Source organism: Melanotaenia boesemani, chromosome 5 (genome assembly GCF_017639745.1).
Source record: "Melanotaenia boesemani isolate fMelBoe1 chromosome 5, fMelBoe1.pri, whole genome shotgun sequence".
Classification (NCBI taxonomy): Eukaryota; Metazoa; Chordata; class Actinopteri; order Atheriniformes; family Melanotaeniidae; genus Melanotaenia; species Melanotaenia boesemani.
Genome location: NC_055686.1, coordinates 23,660,014 through 23,680,668, shown reverse-complemented (window position 1 = coordinate 23,680,668; position 20,655 = coordinate 23,660,014). Strand labels below are relative to the sequence as shown.

At 38.1% G+C, this 20,655-nt stretch overlaps 2 protein-coding genes and 1 pseudogene across 13 annotated transcripts; 1 reads left to right on the top strand and 2 right to left on the bottom strand.

Annotated features, from left to right (window-relative positions):
• Nucleotides 1–9: 9 nt before the first annotated feature.
• On the bottom strand, nucleotides 10–3,241 carry LOC121640719 (annotated as a pseudogene).
• Nucleotides 2,515–12,199, top strand: LOC121640717 (ubiquitin carboxyl-terminal hydrolase 47-like). 6 transcript variants are annotated; one of them, XM_041986569.1, is made up of 14 exons: nucleotides 2,515–2,567; nucleotides 3,166–3,197; nucleotides 6,730–6,851; nucleotides 7,735–7,831; nucleotides 8,324–8,439; nucleotides 8,526–8,596; nucleotides 8,867–8,992; nucleotides 9,094–9,189; nucleotides 9,277–9,405; nucleotides 9,486–9,614; nucleotides 9,695–9,735; nucleotides 9,864–9,898; nucleotides 11,094–11,530; nucleotides 11,682–11,842. In XM_041986569.1, the coding sequence occupies exons 3-14, from the start codon at nucleotides 6,794–6,796 to the stop codon at nucleotides 11,778–11,780; spliced, it is 1,434 nt and encodes a 477-aa protein (XP_041842503.1). In that variant the 5' UTR covers nucleotides 2,515–2,567; nucleotides 3,166–3,197; nucleotides 6,730–6,793; the 3' UTR covers nucleotides 11,781–11,842. The 6 variants fall into 6 exon arrangements, with proteins under 6 accessions (XP_041842503.1, XP_041842499.1, XP_041842500.1 ...); XM_041986565.1 differs by having other exon boundaries at nucleotides 2,533–2,567; nucleotides 11,094–12,199; XM_041986566.1 differs by lacking the exon at nucleotides 2,515–2,567 and having other exon boundaries at nucleotides 3,112–3,197; nucleotides 11,094–12,199.
• A 2,648-nt stretch (nucleotides 12,200–14,847) lies between these two features.
• Nucleotides 14,848–19,707, bottom strand: LOC121639238 (ubiquitin carboxyl-terminal hydrolase 47-like). 7 transcript variants are annotated; one of them, XM_041984402.1, is made up of 13 exons: nucleotides 18,998–19,088; nucleotides 18,852–18,956; nucleotides 18,656–18,755; nucleotides 18,456–18,565; nucleotides 18,130–18,200; nucleotides 17,893–18,018; nucleotides 17,716–17,811; nucleotides 17,487–17,618; nucleotides 17,277–17,405; nucleotides 17,121–17,158; nucleotides 17,006–17,043; nucleotides 16,879–16,895; nucleotides 14,848–16,842 (listed from the first exon to the last, which is right to left on the bottom strand). In XM_041984402.1, exons 2-13 carry the CDS (start codon nucleotides 18,871–18,873, stop codon nucleotides 16,018–16,020), a joined length of 1,704 nt encoding a protein of 567 aa, XP_041840336.1. In that variant the 5' UTR covers nucleotides 18,874–18,956; nucleotides 18,998–19,088; the 3' UTR covers nucleotides 14,848–16,017. The 7 variants fall into 7 exon arrangements, with proteins under 7 accessions (XP_041840336.1, XP_041840335.1, XP_041840334.1 ...); XM_041984401.1 differs by lacking the exon at nucleotides 18,998–19,088 and adding an exon at nucleotides 19,555–19,707 and having other exon boundaries at nucleotides 14,848–16,895; nucleotides 18,656–18,750; nucleotides 18,847–18,926; XM_041984400.1 differs by lacking the exon at nucleotides 18,998–19,088 and adding an exon at nucleotides 19,555–19,707 and having other exon boundaries at nucleotides 14,848–16,895; nucleotides 18,852–18,926.
• Nucleotides 19,708–20,655: the final 948 nt, after the last annotated feature.

Below are 20,655 nucleotides of genomic sequence, written 5' to 3'. Positions count from 1 at the left end.
TTTTCATTATAGAAAGTTAAAATAAAATCAGATATTTATAGAAACCTTTTCTGTCATTATTGAGGTATAATTTGTATCTCAGTGCAGTCATTTCCATCCACACAGTCGTCCCAAACATTCCTGTCTGGTGCAATTTAAAGTCAAGCCATAAAGAAGCAAAGAAAAAAATCTTTGTCTTTTGGAGATAAGCTTGTACCTAAACGTTTTGCTTCTACTTTAAATTATTAAAGACTTAATTTTACTTGATAGTGACATTGTATTAGATTTTTTTCTTGTTGAACTGTTAACGAGAACAAGACAAACTACTGTCTTTATTTCTTCTTCCATACAGGGATAGAGGTCTGTCTGGGGGAAACACCACTTGCACACATTTGGTATGGAGTGTACTGGTCTTACAACATTCACGCTTTAACTTTAAGCAGACAAAACAGAACTCCACACGGCAGCGAGGACATCTAATATTTTTACAGAACTCCTGGCTGTGCTCCACCTTCATGCCACATACAGGGCAGGCTCGGATGGCGGGGCAGCTGGTGACGTCCTTCACTTCAGGCAGGCTGATGGATTTACACGTCTGCAGGAGTTTCAGGTCCTTGTTGATGCAGCCGTCATTGTTGCAGCGGTCGGATCGAGGGCCTGGACCCTTCCATTGCCTCTGACACTGCCAGCAGAACTGGTAGGTCTTCTGCTCAGTCGTACATATAATGCACTTGACACACAGATTGGACAGATCCTTCCTCTCCACGCACGTCTTGCACTGTGGGCACTGATGTGGAAAACATAGAGGGCAGATTTTTAAAAAAGGACAACACCCTCGACAACTCAAAATCAGTCTAATTGTTTTTTTGTTTTGTTTTCTTAAAATAACTTGAAATAACTCAGAACATTGATAAACCACTGGACCACTCACAGGCTGAACCTCACAGTATTCTGCAGCAGCCAGGCGGGCCATGCTCTCCTCAAAGTACTTAATCTCCTCAGTTGTCAAATCAGCCAGTCTGCGAACCTCTTGGTACGACCACAGTTTATTGCACTGCCTGGTACCGTCTACCAGAGCAGGACATCTGAATTTGTAATTCCCCTTCAAACAACAAACAGGAAAATCAGGAAAATGTGGAAGTGGATCCAACAATTTGTGGATTTAGACTTTTATTCTTTTGTCACTTTAATTATATCACAATTTATACTTTACATATCCTTCTTAATCTCATCGGATTAGTCTGAATATGATTCCCACATAAAAGCATAGCTGAAGACATGAAATACCTCATCCAGCTGGCTGCGACACCACTGGGACAGAGAATCAGGAGTGACAGCGTGGCCGCAGGACATCTCTGCTCTGAGAGAGCTGAAATCAGAGGCTGGAGAGACAAAAACTTAAATTAAAGAAAGACCGCTTAAATAAAAGTGAAGGAAAAGTTTAATGACCTGTGACAAATATTTTCACAAATAAACAAAAAAAAAAACAAACAAACAAAAAAAAAAACAAACCCTCCTTATTTGTTGCACTTTTCCTACAAACTCAGCTAAAGAGAAAATGAATCTTACAGACTGGATCCAGGTCATCCCCCCTGTTGACAAACGTCAGAGTGCTGTCTAGGGGGTCATATTTCTTCTCCACCTGTTCTTGCCCCCGAAGGCTCATTTTGATTCTGTGGAAAAAGAGAATCTGACAATATTAAGGGATTTTATTTTCACTGATCTGATCGGTGGCAGATCGGTGGTGCTTCTCAGGGACATGGAGGTATGTCAGAGTTAAATAGAAACTGAATGCAGCCAAATGCAGAGAGGCTCAAGAAAGGCTGGTACACAGTGCAGTAGACAGATACTGGGATGACACCCAGCCAAGATCAAAATGTATACGATCTGCCAGAGAGAATAAGAAGTGTCAACTCACAAAGCTTCTACCAACGTCCAGAAAAAAACTTATAGCTGAAATTCCACTTACAATTTAACATTTAATATATATTTAGTTTACTGTACATCTATTTTCTGTGGAATGCCTTTTCATACATGACAAAGACAATTTACAGATACAAACACTTAATTTATACCAAACGCAGGGGGAAGCAATGATTGTTAAATATGTACCAAATTTAATGGAGGTTTTGAAATATGTTAAAATTTAAAAATAACCATTACTGGAATACATGTAGCCAGCCAGTTTTGGTCTATGTGTCAAAGGCAAAACACAGAAACGAATAAAACAGATGTGACATTGAAACGATATAACTCAGTAAAAAAATAACACCAAAGATCTGAGTCAAAGTTTTGTATACTTTATTTTTTGATACTTGGCAAGCTTTTGTGAAAAATGTATTTTTTGGTAACTTGAATATAAAGTGATAGAAAACTGGTTTAAATTATTTAAATGAATACACCATTTACAAGCGTGTGTACAAGAGAGAGTGGGTCTGAACTCATTCTGAATTATGTATCATATGTCTACAGGTTCAGATTTTACTGAAACAGCAAAGAGTTGGAAAACCTTTGATCCGAGGCACTGAAGGAGCATACTGTTGATGTTACAAACATGATGATAAACACTATCACTACTAATAAAACAGGTTGATCGGGGAATTTCCTGCTGATTAAAATTTACAGGTGACACTTTCTTCAATAAGGAAATATTTAGTTTTTCTAGACTTAATGAACAGTATGAGCATTTTAATTTCTAATCCTGGATAAATTCGAGAAATAATAAATAAAGATGTATTAAAAGGATAAAACAGCTTACACAGGGAAAATTCAGATATTTTCACTTGTTAAGCTAATGAAAATGTGAGCTCGTAGACTAAGAAGGTAAAAAGAACAATTATTTTCTTTCTTCTTGTAGCACTTTAAGATTGTCCTTCAATGCCTTATTCTTCAGTGCTTTATAAAAAAATATTATTTTAATAACAATTAAGAGCAGAACAGTTGACATATACTAACAACATAATAAAGAGAAATGTTTTGTCTTACTTTATGGACGCTGCTTATATCTGTAGCCTTAGGACTTCTTTTTCTTCTTCTTTTCTTTGTGCTCAACCGGAAGCTGGACACAGCAAATGATCCAGATTTGAGTATTAGCTCAATAAAAATGTCTTGGTAAAAGTGTTGTTCGCTGTTCTTATGTGTGTTTGCTGCCCCGTTTTGTCACTTCCTCCTTCCTCCCATCGAAAGTGAAAGACTGCAGAACATCGACAACCTGCAGGGTGAGTATCCTCGTGACTGTTTTTAACCTTGTCCTTTCTGCTTCATAGCGTTATAAATAGTTGTTTGGATTTCGGGAATCCGGGCAGGGTGAGAGTAAATGACGCTTCATAATGATTCGTTTATCATCGCTTTGCTGTCGATTGTCGCTGTAAAAAAAAAAAAAAAGTATTGGAGGCGTGGAGCAGTGGAGAATTAGCGGCTGTGTTTGTTTGGGCTACTCCTACGAGGCAAACTGCATAACGTTCACCGTAATGTGTCCAGATGGTAAATTTGCTTATGTTTTTTGGGCCAAAACACATAAGTCGTGCGCCATGGTCGCGTCTTAAAATTAATAAAGAATGCTTTGTAACTTTATATTTTGTCCCGTGTTGCAGTGGTTTATGAAAACCTGACAAAAGAGCACTGGCTAAAAATTCACTCTTGAACATTCATAATTTCACTACATGTAAACAGGCCAGCAGTGGCGTATCTAGGGAATTTTTGATGGGGTGGCCAGCCTAAGACAGCTGTAGGCATTGGGTGGCCAAGAGAATGCCAGTTGCAGTTTTCACTGCTTTTATCTTGGTCATTTTTTATGACCAGGGTAATTTATTACCAGGGTAAAATTATTCCTGGTAATCTCTATGTAATCTTGCTGGACCTGACCGGAAGGCACAGAAAAAGATGGAAAATAGCAAAAAGATGCAAAAGGGAAAGAAGAAAGGAGACAAAAAGATCACAGACAGAAGAAAACAACCCTCCAATCCACACCATCACCAGACAACAAACTGTTACACCTGTACATGAACAAACCAGAAAATTTCCTACAACTTTTACAAAAACAGAAACAGAAACACACACACACACACACACACACACACACACACACACACACACACACACACACACAAAACAACCCAGAGCTGCTAGTCATTAAGAGATTTTAAATAATAACCAAATCAAAAAGACATAACATGAAAGCAGCATAACAGCGTCCAGATACTAACTCACAGGAAAAATAAAAAGAAGAATTTTCTCTTAGTATATAAACCCACTGGACAACTCAGTGACTGTGTCAGCATGCAGAGCATGAGAAATAAGGAGTAATCAGTGATGAAGAGTGGTGAGTGAGATCGTGCAAATGCGACCACGCTCTACGGAGGTCAGAGGCAGACCAGGGCAGTCCAGAGACCCGGGCCCTCAGCAGCAGCCCCGGAGCACAAACCCAAGCTACCCCACCATAAAGATGACTCCAGCCCTACCCGAAGGGCGGTAGAGGAGAGCCCCATCAAGAGCCCCCACGGTCTTGGGGCACAGGTCCCACTGGGGCAAGATCGGCAGCCGCCGGCCTCGCCAGGGACCGGCCACCCTGGGCAGCCCAAGCGAAGGACCCAGGACCCCAGGAGCCCAGAGGCGGCCGCCCCACCCCCCAAAGGCAGAGGGCCCGCAACATGCCTAGGAGGACCAGGCCCCCCCAGACAGCCACCTGGCGTAGGCCAGCACACACCCCGATGTTCCAGCCGAACACCCTGGGAACCAAGGCGCCATCGACCCCCTCCCCCCACCTCCCACCTACTCCAATCTGCACCCCATATAACCCCACACTCACACCTTCCCCTGTGCCGTACCCACAAGCACTCACCATCACACAGTCACGTCACACATAACCCACCCATCATGCCCCGTGGGGGACACCCCAGGCGGACCAAAAGACAGCGAGCCCCAAGCACCCCCCCCTCGACCCAGCACCCACAGAGCCAGCTGCCCACCAGCGCAGCCACCCCGGGACTCGGCCCCGGGGCAACCACCTCACCCCGCTCGCCCCCGGCCACACCCAGAGGAACAGGGGTGTGAGAGGTCCCCAACACCCTCTCCCTCCCCGCTCCTGACTGTTTATGTAGTGTGGGTTGTGTGCAATTAAAATTGAGGGGCAGTGACCACAATGAGCCGGGAGCCGGGCCACCTAAGTGGCCCCGCCCGACATGCACCGCATGCCATGCCCCCCAGGTGTTGTTTGTGTGTTGTGTTTCTTGTATTTTGGTGTCTCGGTGCAATTAAAATTGAGAGGCGAGTTGCCATGGGGTACTTCCAAAGAAGACCACTTAATGGCCCCCTCCACTCCACCCTGCATGGCTCCACGCCTCCCAACTCCCTACGCATGTGAGTGTGTGTGTGTGAGACAGAGAGAGCGGGAAATAAGAGGGGTCCGGGGATGTAAGTCCTGAGGGAAGCAAACTTCCCTGTGGATGTTGAGCCTCTAGTGGCATTAGGCACCCCCGCTCCCCAGGAGGTTCCCCAGGGCAAGACAGGCCAGGAGAGGCCGCCCCCCATGACCGGGCCTTGCAGGAACCACAGCCAGTGAGCCGCCACCGACCCCAGAAGGTACCCACCCCCCCACATGCCTAACGGGGAATGAGAGGATGGGGACAGCGGCAGAGCCCAGACCCACGGCACACCACCCCCAGGCCCCCCCAGGCCCGCCTAGGTCCCCCCCACAAGTGCATTTAACCCCGCCCCAACAACACACAGAAACACATGCACACACCTATATCCTTGCACACTCCCGCTCATCCTAACACATGCATGCCTCCTCAGCCTCACCCACACAATATAAACACTCACACAGCATACAACCCTCCCACTCTCACTCCCCAGCCCCCCCTCCCTCCCACCATACCCTGTGGGAGACATCCCTGGCGGACCAGAGAGTGGCGAGCCCCAGATCCAACCCTCACCGCCATCCCCAGCCACCCCCCATCACCTCCCACCCAGATGCGGCCGACCAGGCATCCCCCAAGATCAGCAGCCCCTCATCAGCGCAGCCGCCCCGGTTTCCAGCCCCCAGTTTCGGTTTCCTGGTAATCTACATGGTTTGCTTTTCCAGTGCACCGCAAAATTCCATACAATTTATTCTTATAGCTGATACCACTGTTGGTACTGTCACTGGACTCACTTTGGCTGTTAGGTCCTTCAGCTTCTTATAGTCTTTTTAAAATTTCCTTTAACTTTTCCCAGTTGTGAGTCTGTTTGTTCTCTACATCCAGCTTCTTTTATACACCCTGTTATGCTGAACGTAATCCTCAGCGAATGTGTTTAAAGAGCCAGGACCTTGTCATCTGTCCACTTTACAGAGCTCCATTTATGTTAATGGCGTGAGAGTGATTTTTCACGATAATTCCTCCATGGCGCTTATTGTGATTTTTTTAAATTTTTTTTTCATCTTATAGATTAATTTAGCTTATAAAAAGGCTACACATGACACCACTGAGATGGAAAAGAGTACTAAATACACATAAAACGTCCACTGAAACCCTACCATTTTCGCTTGGCAATTTTTCTTAGCATGTCATAAAATTTACCAACTGACCAACAAATGGAGAAAAAAAATAAATAAATCCACTTTTACTGTTCTTGTACTTGTCTTTTTTAGAGAGACAGTGTAATATACAATTAGTATCACTGCAAAACAAACTGTGTTGTGCTGTTTTTTAATGTTTTTTTTAAATCTGTGAATAATCTTGCTGTACATTAACTTCTGCTGTGTCTCTACAGGGTGAATTCATACACGTAAAGGTAAATATTTAGATTCAGACCCTTTCGTTTGAAGTGCAGGAGGATGTGGAACCAGTGTGTAAAAAAATTCTCTGAGAAGCTCGAGAAATTGAACATCTCAGGTAGGTTGTGTGAAGAAGAGTTTACTTCTCAACAGCCACAGATAAACAACATTAAATATTACATTATTATCATTATTCATTAAAAAAAATATTACTCAGAATGGAGCATCAGTGTGTGAAAAATAACTTACCCTCTCTGCAGCCTTTTTTCCAACAATAACTTGAGGTAATTGTTTTTTGTATGGTATTGTCAACCTTTAACATTGTTGTGGAGGAATTTAGACCCACTTTTTACAATGTTGTCTCAGTTTGGGACAGGACATTTTTCCAGAAGTCTTGAAGTTTGTTTAAATACAGCTTTGCAAACCTAAGCTGTGCTGCTACCTTCTGTTTTCTACTTGTGATTAATCCTTCTCATTGTACAGTTGCAGACTCCACATTGTTTTGGAAATAGCCTCAGAACCCGTCCTAGATAGATAGGTAGCAGCAATGACTTTTTTAAGATCGTTGTTGATGTCTTTCCTCCTTGGCATTGTGTTAACACACAACTTAATGCTCTAGGCCAGCAAGCTACCCAAACTGCTGTTACAGAGGAGTTAATACAGATGATGAGTTTATTAAGTGTCTTTGTTTAGCAGCACCTTGCTGATTTAATCCAACTTAATTCCTCTTAAGCATTAAGGGTGTATTTAGTTTTCACACACTATTTTCTAGATAATAAATGACCTTTTGTAAAATGCAATGTGTTGTTGTTCATTTGATGTTGAATTTATTTAATTTTGAGACGTGAAGGTCAGATGATTTTTTTTAAATTATGTCCTGATATGAAAGAGGGTGTAATTTCTTCTTTGTATGACTGCCCAGTAAAATTCTATCATTTAAACCATATAGCATATATATAAAGTCATATATGTGTGTGAAAATGTGACTGTTATGTCTTTAGATTACCATGGCCTGAGCAGTCCTGGTCTGACATGCTATTTGAACAGCGTGCTTCAAGTGCTTTTCATGACAGAAGATTTTCGAGAGGCAGTGAAAAGGTTTGGAACGTCAGCTTTGTCTTTTTTTTTTTTTTTTTAATTTATATGTTGTAATACATAAAACACATTTTCTGGGATGGTGCTGATTTTTGGCTCATTTTGTGAGCTTCTCTATTACATCATTAGTTCTCTAATACCTCAAGCATTAAGTTCAGGGTGTCTTATCTCACGTCAGCTTTAGTAAAGGGGCAAATATGTGTTACTTCTTGAAAAATAAGAGCCACTTGCGCCATACTAGCATTTGGAAGTAAGTAAATAATGCTGTAATGATGTAGAAATGAATGTTAAGCCACTAATATCGTTGTTCATGTAATTTTTCAGCTCTTACTGTAATAAAATGTCCAGCTGTGGCTCATGAATACTGTTGCAAACAGCAGGTCGTCTGTTTATCTGGTCAGCTGGACTGTGTAGAGAAGGGAAGTCCAAATCCGGATCCCTGAGAAATAAACATTCTCTGCTTTACCTGACACTCGTATCTCTTGCTGTTTACAGGTATGGCCGTACACACTTAACAACCCTTGACCCATACCTGGACGAACTGTTTATTCATTTAGAGAGACAGGTGGCCAAAACAAACAACATCATAGAAATGCTTGGCATCACAAATGGTAAGATTTGATTTAAGACATTTTGAGCCAGTGACTAGCTTCAGTGTCAAAAGGAACAAAAAAAAAATCTTATACTTTTTCCACAGTGTTCAAGCAGCGAGACGCTGCTGAGTACTTTGAGAAGATCCTGTGTCTAACCAGTCCAAAGGCTTCCATGGTAGGAACACACTTAATATTTTCATATTTTAGTGCACATTAATCAACAAAACAGAGAAGTGAACCAGCAATTACTCTAGCAAAAACTACAATAAGAATTTATTGTAACTCACATCAGGGGCTGATGTTTCTTTAATAAAAGTCTGGAAAATATCATTACAACTGTGGATGACTTTACAGGAAAAGGTTGAGTTTAAAGCCTAAAAGAAGTGCTGTTATGTTAACAAATGTATTTCCATATGCTCAGTACTAATTGCATTCTTCTGTCTAGTTATTTAAAGGTGAGCTGAATCATAAGACCACATGCCACGGTTGCAACAACAAGCACGATTCCAAAAACTTCTTTTGGGTTCTGCCTCTTGCGATAGAAGATTCATATCATAGAGCCTTTAATGTGGTACAGTGTTTTCTTTTAAATGGAACAAGGGTTACTGTGCATATTAATTTCATTTAGATAGAAAAGAATCTGCTGGACAAATAATTCCTCTTCGTTTACAGCAACAAGGCCTGCAGAGATTCTTTGAGGTACAAACAGTCTGCGGGGACGACCAGATGTTCTGCACCAGCTGCAATAAAAAGAAAAATGCAGATACAGTAAGTCGGGCATTTGGTTTATTAACATGTTTATTATAAATGGATGCTGCCTCTTCTACATTCATTTGCTTCCATTATGGGATGTAGGAATGTGAGATGATACAAGCTCCAGATGTTCTGACCCTCCTGCTGAAGAGGTTCGCCTTCAATTACAAGAAGAACTGCTACGTCAAACTTAAGTGCAAAGCTGATGTAGCCCAAACATTACACATTCAGGTATTTTAAAGTCTGCACACCAAAAATAGTTTTGATTGGACTCTTTTTAAATGTATGTGATGATTTTTTCTTCTCTCCAGAAATGCAGATATAATCTCTATGCTGTAGTTCACCATTATGGTGATCTATCAGGAGGTCACTACACTGCTGATATCAAATCTTTTGAAACTGGACAGTGGTATTGCTTCAATGACAACGTTGTTAAAAGGGTAAGGGTTTTATCCACATGTAGTTAAGTGTTAATTACCATGAAAGTTAAAATTTACAGTAATTTTTCTCAAATCTTCAGGTTAAACTGCAGAATTTTGAAGGTGAAGACAACTTTTTAAGGTAGTGTACTTACAGATGTTTTCTGAGTGTTTGATGCCACCTAGTGATGTCTGCAGTGATCATGCACCCAGCTTACATTGACTTTAAAGATACCTGACCTTCTCGAACATTTGCATCCCTCTAAACAGGTCTCACACAGCTTATCTCCTCATGTACCAGAAAGGTAAGTTTACAAATGTGCAGTTTTCACTTATTTTAAATCCTTAAAGTTTTTTAAACTTTTTTTTTGTAAATTTTTGATAACAAATTCACTTGTGAAATAAAGTATTCTTCTATTTTTGTTCAAAATAAGCACACTGAAATAAAAACACTGGGAGAGTATTTTATCATTCGGCTAACTGCCCTTGAATCTGCAACTTACTGTACAAACAAGCACAAAAACTTAACAAAAAACATTTTCTCTGGTGTTTTGCAGTAGAATAATGTTTGTCGCTTGACAACGTTTGTTTGTTTTCCTCCACAATGTTGCATGCAGTTTGTAACAGTTTACCATCACTGTGGTGCAGGACTCTGGGAAAGTTCAAGTTAAAGATCATGTTGTTTGTCACATGCACATACAAGATGGCAGGAAAATGCAGTCGTATGCAGCTCTACATGAGTTTAACTCTCATGTAGAGCTGCATCTGGGGCTTCTCAACACCCGTTTCACACCCAATAAAAATCTCCACAAGATTAAACTAAAAAGACATAATGAATATAGATATAATAAGGCCATAGTGTGATGGTTGTGCAGTAACCAAACTGTCATACTTGGTTCCTGATAGTGATTTTAAATAGCTGATGCTTTGTGTTTCTTTTCTTCTTTGTGTTAAACGTGTCTGTGGCGTACTGCTGCCTTCTCTTGTTTGATATAATCCAGGTTACATTTCTGTCTAAATGTTCAAAATCAGAAACAGAAAAGTAAATGTTGATGACATGTACATACAGGTTAATGTGGAAAAGTTCTGGTATTTGTCAAAGCTGCATTAAAATGGCAGAAAATGGAGAATTTTACAGTGATGTGCAGGAATTTCAAGGATATGCTGAATTTGTGTTAATAGTTGCTATAGCAACTTAGTGAATTCCTGGAAGGACTGGCTATTAGTAGTTAAGTAAAGAATTACTAAAACAAACAATCTTTTATCATGTTTAACAGCTTCTTCTTGTTTGTAGAAGACATTGTGTTTATTTAAGTGCATTTTCTAATAGAAATAATCACAGTACCCAATCTTAAGTGGCTCATGTTTATTTTTCTTTTTTTTTTTTTCTTAAGATTTAGTATTTAACTTAGCATTTTTCTAAAGCATAGTGTTGATTCGCGTGAATTCTTCTTGAAAATTGACTTTTAGTGTAATAACTGTTTCTGTTTTTATTTAAAGTGAGTGGACAATCTACGAGGACTGACAGCAGTGATCTTAAAACTCATCGTGAACATGCTGGTGTTTTGGATAAAGACAGATGGGACGAGGCAGCTGTTGAAAGTTGCAGAGTAGGGAATGATAAGGACTTGAATTGTGATGGCAAAGCATTATTGAGGAAACAGACCAGCTCATGTGATAAACAATTTGAGCAGGAAACAGGACCCGTGAGGCAACGCGGGAATATTTTGCCTCCTGCTGTTACTGAAGCAAATGGACAGCAATATGGTACAAAGGAACACATGTACCATCTTTACACTGGAGGTTTCCTAGAGACAACGCATCCTGAGTGGATGCTTCAACAACCCCCTAACTACGAAATCAAAAGACCAAAACACGTCTCCCTCATAAATCAAGATAACATTATTACGAGTGGAAAAAACCCACATCCATCTGATCACAGCCCGACGATGAGCAAAGTAAAACCTGCACAACCTACAGCAGTGATCAACCACTGGAAGCCGGAAGTAGGTGTAAAAATACAAGGGAAAACTACTAAACCCAGAAGAGAGGCATGTGTCAGTGGTGGGTTTAAGTCTCATGTAGAACCACATCAAGTTCACTCCTCTACTCCATCTCTACCAAGACGCTCACGCAGCCTGTGCAGAGCGAATGATTCTAGTAAATGCAGCAGTTCTCCACGTCTAAAATCAAGCAGCTTAACGAGAAATGAGAGGACTTCACAAACTGTAACAAAAGGAAAAAGTGAGAGACAGAAAGAGAAGGAAAACTGTAAAAAGCGTGAGAACAAAGATGAAAGAAAACCCTGGAAGTATTGAAATAGTAAGGATGATATGGTTTGACTTTTAGTAACAGCAGAAAGCTTAATTATAAAAATCATATTTAATAACATTGAAACACTTGATAATTCATGTGTGCTGCTGTTCAGTGTGACAGCAGCAATTAATCAGCAAAAATTTGTTTGCACTGTTTTATGTGTTTACCTTTTATTAGTAGTAGTTCAGTATTAGATTTTAACATTAACAGCCAGTATTGGTAAATTGTTTTATCTTTTCTTTGTTTGGTTTAGTTTTATTGCTGTACTACTGCTATGTATATATATATATATATTTAAATATATATAATACAAAATTACAACGTGGTATGTTAATCTTAAATTTTGTGGAGCCTAGATTTCAAACTAGTTTTTAATTGTTCTTATTACAGTTTGTTTTTTGTAACTATTGTAGATGTCTTCCCATTTTGTGTGAAACACAGCTTGAAGTAAGTTGTTGAAACAAGACACGGACTTGTGGAGTTTTTATGGAAGCAGACATCAACTCGCCTTTGCTTAATCTCTGCAGCAGAGGAGGGCACCCAAGAAATAGTCGGGCTGCACTTAACAGTCAACATTTAGTATTTATGTCAGGATTACAAACATGAGCAAACACTCATTTAGAGCTTTTATTCTTGCTGTGGGTAATCATGTGCAGCTATAAATAGACTAACATTTGATGTAGCATTTTGATAAAAGCTACAATATATGCAGCTATTGATGTTTCTTTATGCAATATTAGTTGTTAAATTTACTTTTCTCTAATTTGAGGTCATACTTGTATAAATAGTGCTTGCATTTAGTTGTAGATGGATTCAGAGATCATTATTTTGCCATATGAACTTCAGACATCAACTTCAGTCTATAATAGAACTTGAAAATATTTAAATATATGATAAAATGACATAATAAAGGCATGTAACACATTCTTTGATAATATGTCTGCTAAAAGGAGTAAGTTGCTTAATGACAGAAATTGTAATTCTTTAAAAAAAACTTCTTCTGCATACACAATAAATATCAGAGCCAGTCCTTTTGTCTTTCTTTGAAAAAATAGTAATCACATTTTATACAGAATGATGCAGTTTAAATGTTTGAATTGGCGACGTTTGGCTGACAGCAGCTCACACTATGTTTGAACTAGAAGTTCAAGAAATGAATGCAATGAGAAATTGTAAAGAGGTTTCTGCTGGTTAACATGTTAGTGATGTACATATAATGAATATTAACAACCATTACAAGTCAGTCATATAACTTGTAGGATAGCGAGTTTGATTCCTGTTTTATGGATTAAGTTTTATCTTTCAGAGCTTAAATTCAGTTGGACGTTTCATCTGTCCTCCTACACATATCTTCAGTTGTAAGATGGTTCTAAGAACTCCCCACAACTCCCCCCACAGTGGTTCACACAGGTAACCACACCTCATCTTCCCTCACCCTTAACACTTGAGCTCCTCAAGGGTGTGTACTCAGCCCCCTGCTGTACACACTCTACACCTACGACTGCTTGACCATCAGAGGACAACATCATCGTTAAGTTTGCCACCTCTGCCATAGACTGTTCACTCTGCTGCCTGAAGGCTCATACAGAGAGGATGAGAAGGAGCTTCTTTCCTCAGGCCATCTGTATCCTCAATGGACATTAACACACACATATTTATATTCATATTTATATCTTCACTGAAGGTCTGATACTGTTTTTTCTGATGTTGTGTTCAAACATCTGGAGTAGGTGCACAAAGAGTTTCACTGCTCATTGTACCATGTATGCTGGGAATGTGACAAAAACAATTTGATTTGATTTGCTGCCAACTACAGATTACAACATAATTAATCAGGGAGCCTCATTTTAAACAGAATTCTGCAAGTTTAGTTTATGACACCAAACATGCACTACATGCGGAAACTTAAATTTCAAGGTAACAATTACTGAAGTTTAAAAATGCAAAAAAGAAAAAAAAAAAGTTTTTTCCTCCAACTCCATCCAGTAGATGGTGCTGTGTGTCTAGGAGATCAAACAAACCAGAAGTTCGAAAGGTGTTCAATATGCCACGTAGGGCACTACAAAAAGCAATGTAACATATTTGATACATACGGTTTGATATAAATACGTTTTGTGTCACTTTATGATGAAAACGTTGGTCAAAAATCCTGTTGAACACAATCTGATACTTGTCTTCTGCCCCCTTATAGATACTAGAAAGCAGATGATTACACTATAATAATTTTGACACATCACATGGTAATAAAGGGTGAAAAGGTGTTAAAGGGCCAAATAAAGACTTCATATTCCAAAAATTAAACTTTTCTTACCACTTTATTCATGTTTCGAACCTTAAGGGTTAATATGGGCTCTTTGTGCTTCACTAGGAAGTGTGATGGTAACCCTTCCTCATAATTTGATTATACTATCAGGTCATTAGTCAGAATCATACAACAGGTTCTTTGGTATCTTAGAGATGTCAAGGATGGGTATGAGGAAGACTAAAAGTCTTTCATTCACAGTTTCATTGTCCACGTCTGTCCTCAGATAAGTGATGTTTTGGCATGATCACAGCGAGATGTCACTAAAACTGATAATGTTGATAACGTTATATATAAAAAAAAAATCCAATTTATGTTGTGCTGCTGTTTATTTTAGCCCTAAGATTTATCCAAATTTTTTAAAATGATTTTTTTTCTCTCATCTTGCAAAGCATCTTAACATTGTCATTGTTTTTCTCCTATAATGACAAGTGATCTTTAACAAAAGCAAACAAATTAGAGGTGTGTTTAAGATTTTATTTGGCAGTTTTCACTTCACTGTTTTATTTTTTAAAAATCAAAATCAGAAACAAACAAAAAAAAGACAAAAATGGTTTGATCATAAAACATCTGTTAAACATAAAATGTAAAATATCTTTTTCTTTTTCTTTTTTTTCTTTTTGTATTTTACAAGTCTACAAGTGCTGTATACTTCTTGGCAAACAGTTAAACCACAACCTGCATGAACACTGGAGTTTTCTCTCCAACATATAAGTTCCAACAGAGTTAATACCCAACAGAGCAAAAAACAGACTGTAATAATAACAAGTAAAACAAATATCAATAGGACTTAATTTAAATCTTATTTTCTGACACAACTGTTTTCTAATTTTTAATTAAATTTCATTCTGTAAGAAATTCTAATCAAAATATATTCTCCAATTTCCCCAGTTTTCTCTTTTCCTCTCTGTTTTCAATTAAGTCTGTTACTTTATAAAAATCCGTCGATACATCAGCACTTCGATATAAGAAAACTAAAAATGATAAAACAATCTCACATCTAGAATATTTAAACAGAAAATAGCTTTGAAGTGTTTCATTTCACAGAAAAAGTCTGTTTTACTGACAAATGCTTATTAATTCATAAACCAAAGGAAAAAGATATTTGGTGTAATTACACACCAGTTAAACCTGATAAGATTCACAATTTACCCCAAACAGTTAATTAACTGAGTGTAGAAGGTCATTTTAAAGTAAAAATGTCTCCAACTGAGTATAATTCATCTGGTTTCTTTATTTCCATCAGGATGTTAATGTGGAACCAGTTTAGAAGAATATTAATGAAATTTCTATTAGATTGTTTTCAATTATCACAGTATTGATGAGTTTCAGTCGACATATTTTTTAAATAACTCTGGTTCATCAAAAAATACATGCTTTTTAAACAAATGACTTAATTACTCATTTGCCTTTTTTGTTTTTTTTGTTTTTTTATTTTTTTGTTCTTCCCTATATTCGTGAAAAGACAAAAACATTTAGGAGTTTCTTCCATTTCTTCATCTCCACTCTCATATTGCTCGGTGAAATCTGCCCCAGCTCCACCCTTCCTCTGCTCTGCACTTTGTTTTGATTTAGGCTTAATCCCCTCCCACAACTTTATAAGTCTTGTTTTTTTTTTTACTTTTAAAACTCCCTTTGACCCTCTTTTCATCACTACCCGCTCCCTGTCCCATTTCTCCTGATTCTGCTTGTGTAGGAAAAGGCTCCTCATCGATCTGATCATGTTTATTATCCTCTTTATTTCTCTGATATTTGAATGGTTTCTGCACAGTGATATCCTTTTGTGATTCAAATGCAACCATTTTCTTATCTTACCAAATGCTTTTCAGTTTTTGCTTCCTTTCTTCCAGCTTCAGTCTTTTCTTTTGTGTCTTTAATCTTAGCCTCATGTCCCTCTTCCCTTTGTCCAGTCTTTCTATCATTGTCTGTTTTTACCTTAATTTTTCTCTTCTTCTCAGGGCTCATCTCATCTTTTTTCCTTTTTGCTTGGTCAATTCCTTCTGCTTTTCCTCCCATGCTTTCCTCATCATCATCCCTCTTTTTAGCCTCATTTTGCTTTTGTCTCTCAGGCTGTTTATCATGTGTTGTACGTCTTCTGTTTGTCTTGTCTTCTCTATCATCATCCTGGGTTTGGTTTGGTCTGTTCTGCTTGCCATGAGCTCCATCTCTTAGCGGATGCTTATTCACCCCTGTCATTTGTTCATTGTTTTTCTGAACATTCGTCTTTCTGTCTCCCTGCTGCTCATGTTTATTTGGTAAGTCCTGTTTAACACTAACATGTTTCTCATCCTTTTCACGTTTAAGAGAATCATGTTTTTCCAACTGCTTATCGGTTCTTGATTGAAATCTGTCAGCTTCAGTCTTTTCTTTCTTTTCTTGAATCTCTTCATGTCCCTCCATTTTTTTCTTCTTTGGAACGAACGCCTCATGTTTGTTCCTTTCTGTCTGGTCATTAGCTTCTGCTTTTCCTCCCATACCCTCATCATCATCTTCATCCTTCTTTCTCTTATCTTTCCCTTGTTTTCTGGCATCAAAACTAGAGGGTTTCTTATGTGATCCCTTACTTTTTACAGCATTTTCCTCACCAGCGCTCTTGTTACTATCGCGACGCTGTTCATAATTCTTATTAGTGTTGAATGGGAGACCCTCATAGTTGGACGCTTGGATGTCCTGGATCCCAGTATCTGCAGCACATTAAGAAAGCAGTTAAAAACATCCCTTCTGACAAAATACCAAAGTTAGATGTTGTTTACACTACACATCAACAAAGACAATAAAAATGTTTGTTTCTTACGTTTCTTTTTGTAAAACAGGAGGTAAGCAGTCCTAGTTCTAGTAGGAAGAAAAAAAGTCATCAATTTTATACTCAGAAAAAAATTCAAGAGAAAATAGATGAAAACAAAACTTACTTCTCAGTTTTTTGTCTTCGGAAAGGCTGATTATTGAGCTGTGACAAGAGGAAATGTCACACATCATATTTCTATGTAAGCACACAAAACCATTGATTGTTTTTAAAAAAGAAAATCTATTAGCAACATTACATATATAAAAGTGTTTATTCTTACTGATGTGACACTAGAGTCATTGAAGCAGTACCATCTGTCCTCTTCATCATCCTTGATTGTTGCAGTATAATGTCCACTTTTCAGATTTCCAAAATGCTCCACGAACGCATACAGCTCATACATCTGATTCTGATCGCCAAAGAAAAGATAACACACATTCACTCACTGAGAAATGGGTTACAGTTATATTAAAATGAACTTGAACTCTACCTCTGGTATCTTCAGGGTGGAGGGAACATCCACAGCACAACTGTTTTTGACAAATGACATCTGTTGGTAGCTGAACTCAAACCTCTTCAGCAGCAACATCAGGACCTCTGGATGATGTTTTATCACACATGTCTAAACAAAATAAAACACAAGGGACCTGAGTACATGTCATAGCATCATAAACATTACAGCCAGGAAACTTGAAACACATGTTTTTATCTTTACTCACAGCAGTAGCATCACATTTGGTACGACATTCGTCACAGTACATCTGGTTTTCTCCACTGAAATCTGAATCCCTGAAGAACTCTCGAATGCCGTCCTCCTGGAAAGGTACCTGCTGTCACTTGAACTAATTATCAGCCCACGCGTCACATTAAACTGATCATCTCTTTATGCTACTTACCACACTGTATTCTTCACCGTGAGGATTCACTAACGCAAGAGGAAGATCCCAAAAAGCTGCATCTTCATCAGTTTTTATACGACAATCAGAACAAGTCGTTTTGTGTGTCAACTTTCCTCGAAAGACCTGAAAATACAAACACAAAAACAAAAGTAAAGAAATGTTATTTTATCATTATTAATTCTTTGTGTCAAATTTCATAGATCACCTCTATATGGATCACACTCAGATCTTTACCTCTGCAGCTTCATCACTGGTGAGTGTTAAAATCTTCTCAAAGTGCTCAGCAGCATCACGCTGTTCACACACTGGAGGGAATGTGGAAAGCAATAATACACTGAACATTATTCAAAGCATTTTGGCACCTATTTATTCATTATCCTATATTCTGAATCTGTGGTTCTATTTTGACTTAACACTGTTGTAAAGATCAATGTTTCTCACAATAAAGCTCTGAATCCCAAGAAACCAAAACAAATAAAATCTATCAAACGTAGACCTGATCCTTGAACAAACAGCCTATTCAGAGGCTCTATATTGTATTCTGTGCAGTTATACTGTACCTTTGTGGATGCCCAGCTTCTCTGTAACTTCAACTGTTTCTGCTGTTTGTGTCTTTAAGCGTTTGAACAAGGACGCAAGCTGAACATCAATATGATTTCCACAAGCATCGCTACATAAGATAAAGAAATATTTATCAGAGATACAAAGGCTGCATAAAATACCTGGTATCTTTATTATGTGTATCATGTTTGTCACACACCTTTGTACCGCTTTTTTGAAGTCTTTGGTCATGAACAGCACCTGCAGCACACTGTTCAGATAACATGTTGCTCCTTGGTTGATCAAGCCGTGGTACTTGCCTATGAGGGATTATTTGTAAGAGCGTAAATAACTTATAACTGGAAAGAAAACCCGCTATCAACGTTACTACAGACACAACAGCACAGCTGCCTTACCTTCATACGACCTATAACTCATGTTGAATTACCGCGTTGTCCAGCTCTTCTTCACGACGGAGTTCCAGAGATGCACTGACAAATAACATGAAAGCAAACTATCAGGAAACAAACAAACAAAAAACAAACAAACAAACAACAACAAAAAAACAAAAACAAATTAAAGGTCCATTAGTTTTAATACTCAGAGTTAAACTGACGAGTCTCCTCAGTCTCCCGAGGTAAATAGGATGTATGCTTTCTGTTTCATTTGCAGTTACAGTAATGATGCATTCAATGACTGTCTGAAATATCAGAGTTTTCAAAAAGTTTGATTAAAGAGAATATTAATTCACAATAGGAGAGAAATTTGATATAGATACTACAACAAACCTGCAAATGATCATTTCAAGCCATGAATGTCATTTTTATCTGTTTTTGTGTTAAGTGTTTATCATCAAGGGATCACTTTGTGTCTTAAAAACGGTTTTTTAAGCCACAAAAATAAATTTTTTTTATTTTCTTTCCTTTATATATATATATATATATATATATATATATATATATATATATATATATATATATATAGAGAGAGAGAGAGAGAGAGAGGAAGAGAGAGAGAAAGAGTAAATTAAATATTTTCCAGGGTTATCATTTACTTCTGTGTGCTAAAGATTCAAAAACCCAGATATGGTTTATATAAAAGAGCCCGTTGTGTTCTTACCTTTGTTCTGTCCTTTGTATAATTTGCTCTTGGAAAAACGGGCCTGATTCTCATAAATGTGGACACAGATATTAGTTTAGTTGACTGAAAATAAAAATGCTGGTGTGTGTGAAAGCATTATACAGGTGTTGTAGATCTTCAGTCATGTGACTTCTTGTAACTACATTGCGAAGAAATGAAAGTTAGAGAAAGACGTTTGACCTGGACTCAGAGTAATTGGGACTGTGTCCCTACAATATGCTATCTTATGGCATGGTGATAACAGAGTTGGTCCTCAGCACATTTAATCAGACAGGTTTATCTAGTTTGGTACTTTCCACCTACTCAGACCACAACAGTTTCTGTTTTAAGTTTAGCCGAATTTGAAAATCTCCCACTCATTTCAGGTTATTTTCTGCCTCTCCATGAAACCTTTTAAAAAACATTTTGATAGCTTACATGTCCTACTATGTGTCATACTGCTGATATTCTCTAAAATCATTAATGATTCATTTTCTCAGCCTTTTTAAATTAGATTTTATTATCATTTCATTATTACCACTTAAGAGAAATTACAACTCAGGGCAGAACGCTCCACATTGCCTGTTTTATGTACTTACAAATCTGATCAGCTGTTTTCATATGTTTGATTTAATTTGACCTATTCAACTGTAAAAGAACAAAAACAACAACAACCAACAAAAAACAGAAAAAACAAACAAACAAACAAACAACACCAAAAAAAAAAAAAACAAACCCACAAGGACAAGGAAACTGCAGCAAGATAAAGCAAGACTTTAACTGGGAATTGCATAAAACCAGTAGGTATGTAACTGACCTGGTTTAAAGTACAGTACCTCATAAAAGTACAAAGTATTGCACACTGATAGCTGAATCATTGAGGTCTTTGAACCACAAATGACCCTGTAGTTGCCACAGAGTATGATTTTTACATTAAAAAAACACCTTCTTTGTCTTCAACACAGATCCACAGTGTTGCTTTCACAATGGTTGGTAAAAGTTAAGACCGGCCTTAAAGAGTGTATTCATAATATGTAACTAAACATATCTGTTTAATATCTTAGCTCATAGTTTGTTTTTCTTTAGTTTGCATAGTGTAGT